Source organism: Stegostoma tigrinum, chromosome 2 (genome assembly GCF_030684315.1).
Source record: "Stegostoma tigrinum isolate sSteTig4 chromosome 2, sSteTig4.hap1, whole genome shotgun sequence".
Classification (NCBI taxonomy): Eukaryota; Metazoa; Chordata; class Chondrichthyes; order Orectolobiformes; family Stegostomatidae; genus Stegostoma; species Stegostoma tigrinum.
The window spans coordinates 160,208,218-160,214,549 of record NC_081355.1 but is presented as its reverse complement, the minus strand read 5'-3'; the positions used below and the strand labels follow the sequence as shown (position 1 = coordinate 160,214,549).

Below are 6,332 nucleotides of genomic sequence, written 5' to 3'. Positions count from 1 at the left end.
GAAGTGAGGAGGTGGTGAGGGGGGGAGTGAGGGGGGTGTGGGGGGGGGCTGAGGGGGTACTGAGGGTGAGTGAGGGGGGGTGAGGGGGACAGAGGGGGGAGAGAGGGGGTGCTGAGGGGGGTGAGGAGGTGCTGAGGGGGAGTGAGGGGGGTGAGGGGGGAGAGAGGGGGGTGAGGGGGTACTGAGGGTGAGTGAGGGGGGGTGAGGGGGGAGAGAGGGGGTGCTGAGGGTGAGTGAGGGGGTGAGGGGGGAGTGAGGGGGTACTGAGGGGGGTGAGGGGGTACTGAGGGTGTGAGAGAGGGGGGTGAGGGGGGTACTGAGGGTGAGAGAGGGGGGTGAGGGGGGAGTGAGGGGGGTGAGGGGGTACTGAGGGGGGGTGAGGGGGTACTGAGGGGGGAGTGAGGGGGTTATTAACCGGACTGCCCCCGTTCCCAGGTCTCTCCGCTGGCGAAGGATTCGGCCGAGTCGATGTGCTCGCTGAAGTTTGCGAAGCGAGTCTGTAAAGTGGAGCAGGGCCCTGCCACCCAGTTCCTGCTGGCACCGGGAAATGTGCCATCGTCCTGACAGCCTGCAGCTCCCCACCTGCCCACCACCCAGAGCCATGGAAACCCTTCGAACCCTCTCTGAAGGCTAATCCAACATGCCTTCCATTGCCGGATAGCCAGCACTGATCTGCCCTGCCGTAACCCAGGGGAGAGAGGCCAGTGAACGGGGTATTGGTGGGGTGAGAATGGGCACCTCTCACTGCACCCACTGGGAAATGAGAGAAAGGGGGAGGCAGAGGGAACAGGGGTTGAATTGGAGTGGGTTTTATATTGGGGGGGGGCTAGCATACAGGTGCTGGAGGAGGCCATTCGCTTAGGGCTGCCTTAGCCTCACAGCCTTTCGATAATTTTAATAGAGACTAAACAGCAGTGCTCCCAGCCTTTCAGAGACACACACCAGGTCCCCGCTACCCTTTGAAGGAGGAGCCACTCCCCGACGACCCCCCAAACCTCCTCCCCCCACCCACTACAGGAACCAGTCACTCCCCAGTGACCCTCTTCAAATCTCACCCCCCGTCAGCTCGCTCCCAAAGCTTCACAGGACCAGCTCCAGGGGTGGGGAATGTGGGAATACCGAGAGCTTGGAGACACTGAGCAGATTCCCTTCCAGATGCGGGGGGTGCGAGGGAGATCGCTGAGGGATCATGGCTGTGATAGACAAAGTCCAGGCCGATGCAGGCAATCCACTTCCCTCAGAGGGAGGTCCACTCGAGGGGTCAGGGTCTGGGGTGCACTGTCTGAGGGTGTGGGGGGGGGGCAGGGTCACTCGAGGGTTAGGCTCTGGGATGCACTGTCTGAGAGTGTGGGGGGGGGTTCGCCCGAGGGGTTAAGGTCTGGGATGTACTGTCTGAGAGTGTGGCGGGGGGCAGGGTCACTCGAGGGGTTAGGGTCTGGGATGTACTGTCTGAGAGTGTGGGGGGGGGGTTCGCCCGAGGGGTTAAGGTCTGGGATGTACTGTCTGAGAGTGTGGCGGGGGGCAGGGTCACTCGAGGGGTTAAGGTCTGGGATGTACTGTCTGAGGGTGTGGGGGGGGTCACTTGAGGGGTTCGGCTCTGGGATGCACTGTCTGAGGGTGTGAGGATGGGTGAGGGTTCACTCGAGGGGTTAGGCTCTGGGATGTACTTTCTGAGGGTGTGAGGGGGTCCACTCGAGGGGTTAGAGTCTGGGATGCACTGTCTGAGGGTGTCGGGGGGGTCACTCGAGGGGTTAGGGTCTGGGTTGCACTGTCTGTGGGTGTGGGGGGGGTCACTCGAGGGTTAGGGTCTGGGATGTACTTTCTGAGGGTGTGAGGGGGTCACTCGAGGGGTTAGAGTCTGGGATGTACTGTCTGAGAGTGTGGGGGGGTCACTCGAGGGTTAGAGTCTGGGTTGCACTGTCTGTGGGTGTGGGGGGGGTCACTCGAGGGGTTAGGGTCTGGGATGTACTGTCTGAGGGTGGTGGGTGGGGCGTCACTCGAGGGGTTAGAGTCTGGGATGTACTGTCTGAGGGTGTGGGGGCGTCACTCGAGGGGTTAGGCTCTGGGTTGCACTGTCTGTGGGTGTGGGGGGGGTCACTCGAGGGGGCTAGGGTCTGGGATGTACTGTCTGAGGGTGTTGGGGGTGTCACTCGAGGGGTTAGGCTCTGGGCTGCACTGTCTGAGGGTGTGGGGGGGGTCACTCGAGGGGCTAGGCTCTGGGTTGCACTGTCAGGGTGTGGGATGGTCACTCGAGGGGTTAGGGTCTGGGATGTACTGTCTGAGGGTGTTGGGGGGGGGTCACTCAAGGGGTTAGGCTCTGGGTTGCACTGTCTGAGGGTGTTGGGGTGGGGGTGGGGGGGGCGGTGTAGGGGGTGCAGGTCAGTTCCGGACAGAGTTCAGGAATACAGTAGAATGAGTTGCACGCCTGGCCGTTGTGCAAACTGCACTGAGAGGAGTCCTGTAACAGAGGAGCAGCACGGGATTCAGCGGGCTGAATGGCCTCCACTCGTACTGTGACCATTTGATAATTTAAGGGCGTCGGAATTGTAATTCACGGAGAAGGAAGTGACCGGCAGGGAACCTAAAATTTGGTTAAGGAGAGGATGCTATAGCTGCAACGAGAGTGTTGGGACTGAGCTTTCTGCAGGATCGGAGGGTGTGCTCTCCAGTAACATCCCGGCTGTGGGCGAGACGGGCAGCTGGGGAGGTCAAATTTAATTAACTCAATAAAAATTGAGATTACAAAGTGAGCGTCAATGATGGTGACCACGAAACAGCCATTAATTCTTGTAAAATCTCATCCCAGCCCGTTTGGGGGAAGGAACGTGCCTCCTTGGCCTGGTCGGGCCTCTACTTGACTCCAGGCCGACTAGCAATATGTCCACTTTGGCCGGGCCGTGTGTGAGCGAAACCGTCTGTAACCCAGCAAGCAACTCACCACCGCCATCTACGGGGGGCAATTAGGGACAATCCTAGTCTTGCCAGTTATGATTGGAGGGGGTGGGGTGCAGTGGGCAGGTTGAATTCAGACGGAGCATCTTGAATGATCATTTGGAATGAAGGCTTTGGGAAATGATGAGAGTTATGGGACGGAGGATGCCCAGGGGAATGATAGCGGGAGAGAGAGAGGGACCTGGCGTTCAAACTGAATTACAGAGCCACCCAGTGAGAACTCATTTATTAGTCACAGGCACAACAGTTATTTCTGTGGAGATTGTATATGTGGGTAATCCAGAAAAAACTTGGGAATGTTCCATATGAGGGATTAATCCCACTTTAGTTATGTTTTTTCAAACTTGCTTGCCTATCCCGAATTGCCCAGAGGGCAGTTAACATCACTGTGGGTCTGGTGTCACATGCAGACCAGAGCAGGTGAGGGTTTACACGGAACCATCAAACAGAGTTTCATTTACTCCAGACTTTTTATTGAATTGAACTCAAACTTCGCTGCCTGCGATGGTGGGATGTCAGGCAACATTGACCTGCGACTGAGGCCGACTCCCCCCAGTCACATTCCCCACTCCCTCTCCCCCAGTCACATTCCTCCACTCCCTCTCCCCCAGACACCATTCCCCACTCCCTCTCCCCCAGTCACATTCCCCACTCCCTCTCCCCCAGACACATTCCCCACTTCCCTCTCCCCCAGACACATGCCCCACTGCCTCTCCCCCAGACACATTCCCCACTCCGTCTCCCCCAGTCACATTCCCCACTCCCTCTCCCCCAGTCACATTCCCCACTCCCTCTCCCCCAGTCACATTCCCCACTTCCCTCTCCCCCAGACACATTCCCCACTCCCTCTCTCCCCCAGTCACATTCCCCACAGCCTCTCCCCCAGACACATTCCCCACTGCCTCTCCCCCAGTCACATTCCGCACTGCCCCTCCCCCAAACACATTCCCCATTCCCTCTCCCCCAGTCACATTCCCCACTCCCTCTCCCCACGTCACATTCCCCACTCCGTCTCCCCCAGTCACATTCCCCACTGCCTCTCCCCCAGTCACATTCCCCACTGCCTCTCCCCCAGACACATTCCCCACTCCCTCTCCCCCCAGTCACATTCCCCACTGCCTCTCCCCGAGACACATTCCCACTCCCTCTCCCCCAGACACATTCCCCACTCCCTCTCCCCCAGTCACATTCCCCACTCCCTCTCCCCCAGACACAATCCCCACTCCCTCTCCCCCAGTCACATTCCCCACTCCCTCTCCCCAAGACACATTCCCCACTCCCTCTCCCCCAGTCACATTCCCAACTCCCGCTCCCCCAGACACATTCCCCACTCCCTCTCCCCAAGACACATTCCCACTCCCTCTCCCCAGTCACATTCCCAACTCCCGCTCCCCCAGACACATTCCCCACTCCCTCTCCCCCAGTCACATTCCCAACTCCCTCTCCTCCAGTCACATTCACCACTGCCTCTCCCCCAGTCACATTCCCCACTGCCCCTCCCCAGACACATTCCCCATTCCCTCTCCCCCAGTCACATTCCCCACTCCCTCTCCCCCAGACACATTCCCCACTGCCCCTCCCCCAGACACATTCCCCATTCCCTCTCCCCCAGTCACATTCCCCACTCCCTCTCCCCCAGTCACATTCCCAACTCCCTCTGCCCCAGACACATTCCCCACTCCCTCTCCCCCAGTCACATTCCCCACTCCCTCTCCCCCAGTCACATTCCCAACTCCCTCTCCTCCCAGTCACATTCCCCACTGGCTCTCCCCCAGTCACATTCCCCACTGCCCTCCCCCCAGACACATTCCCCATTCCCTCTCCCCCAGTCACATTCCCCACTCTCTCTCCCCAGACACATTCCCCACTGCCCCTCCGCCAGTCACATTCCAAACTCACTCTCCCCCAGTCACATTCCCCACTCCCATCTCCCCAGACACATTCCCACCTGCCCCTCCCCCAGACACATTCCCCACTCCCTCTCCCCCAGTCACATTCCCCACTCCCTCTCCCCCAGACACATTCCCCACTCCCTCTCCCCAGTCACATTCCCCATTCCCTCTCCCCAGTCACATTCCCCACTCCCTCTCCCCCAGTCACATTCCCCACTGCCCCTCCCCCAGACACATTCCCCATTCCCTCTCCCCCAGTCACATTCCCCACTCCCTCTCCCCCAGTCACATTCCCAACTCCCTCTCCTCCCAGTCACATTCCCCACTGCCCCTCCTCCAGACACATTCCCCACTCCTCTCCCCCAGACACATTCCCCACTGCCCCTCCCCCAGACACATTCCCCATTCCCTCTCCCCCAGTAACATTCCCCACTCCCTCTCCCCCAGACACATTCCCCACTGCCCCTCCCCCAGACACATTCCCCACTGCCCCTCCCCAGACCACATTCCCCAGTCCCTCTCCCCCAGACACATTCCCCACTCCCTCTCCCCCAGTCACATTCCCCACGCCCTCTCCCCCAGACACATTCCCCACTGCCCCTCCCCCAGTCACATTCCCAACTCCCTCTCCCCCAGACACATTCCCCACTCCCTCTCCCCCAGACACATTCCCCACTGCCCCTCCCCCAGACACATTCCCCCACTCCCTCTCCCCAGTCACATTCCCACTCCCTCTCCCCCAGACACATTCCCCACTCCCCTCTCCCCCAGTCACATTCCCACTGCCTCTCCCCCAGACACATTCCCCACTCCCTCTCCCCCAGACACATTCCCCACTCCATCTCCCCCAGACACATTCCCCACTCCCTCTCGCCCAGACACATTCCCCACTCCCTCTCCCCCAGTCACATTCCCCACTCCCTCTCCCCCAGACACATTCCCCACTCCCTCTCCCCCAGTCACATTCCCCACTGCCTCTCCCCAAGTCACATTCCCAACTCCCTCTCCCCCAGTCACATTCCCCACTGCTTCTCCCCCAATCACATTGCCCACTGCCTCTCCCCCAGTCACATTCCCCACTCCCCTCTCCCCCAGTCACATTCTCCACTGCCTCTCCCCCAGTCACATTCCCCATTCCCTCTCCCGCAGTCACATTCCCCACTCCCTCTCCTCCAGTCACATTTCCCACTTGCTCTCCCCCAGTGACATTCCCCACTCCCTCTCCCCCAGTCACATTCCCCACTGCCTCTCCCCCCAGTCACATTCCCCACTGCCTCTCCCCCAGACACATTCCCCACTCCCTCTACCACAGTCACATTCCCCACCATCTCTCCTCCAGTCACATTCCCCACTGCCTCTCCTCCAGTCACATTCCCCACTGCCTCTCCCCCAGTGACATTCCCCATTCCCTCTCCCCCAGTCACATTCCCCACTGCCTCTCCCCCAGTCACATTCCCCACTGCCTCTCCTCCAGTCACATTCCCCACT

General features: G+C 59.9%; 1 protein-coding gene across 1 annotated transcript in view; it reads left to right on the top strand.

Moving 5' to 3' along the window:
• Positions 1-564, top strand: part of tonsl (tonsoku-like, DNA repair protein) — a 69,659-nt gene extending 69,095 nt beyond the window's left edge. Inside the window, exon 29 of the mRNA XM_059641163.1 lies at positions 436-564. Coding sequence (XP_059497146.1) covers positions 436-564 — 129 coding nt within the window. The remainder of the gene's footprint in view (positions 1-435) is intronic.
• Positions 565-6,332: the final 5,768 nt, after the last annotated feature.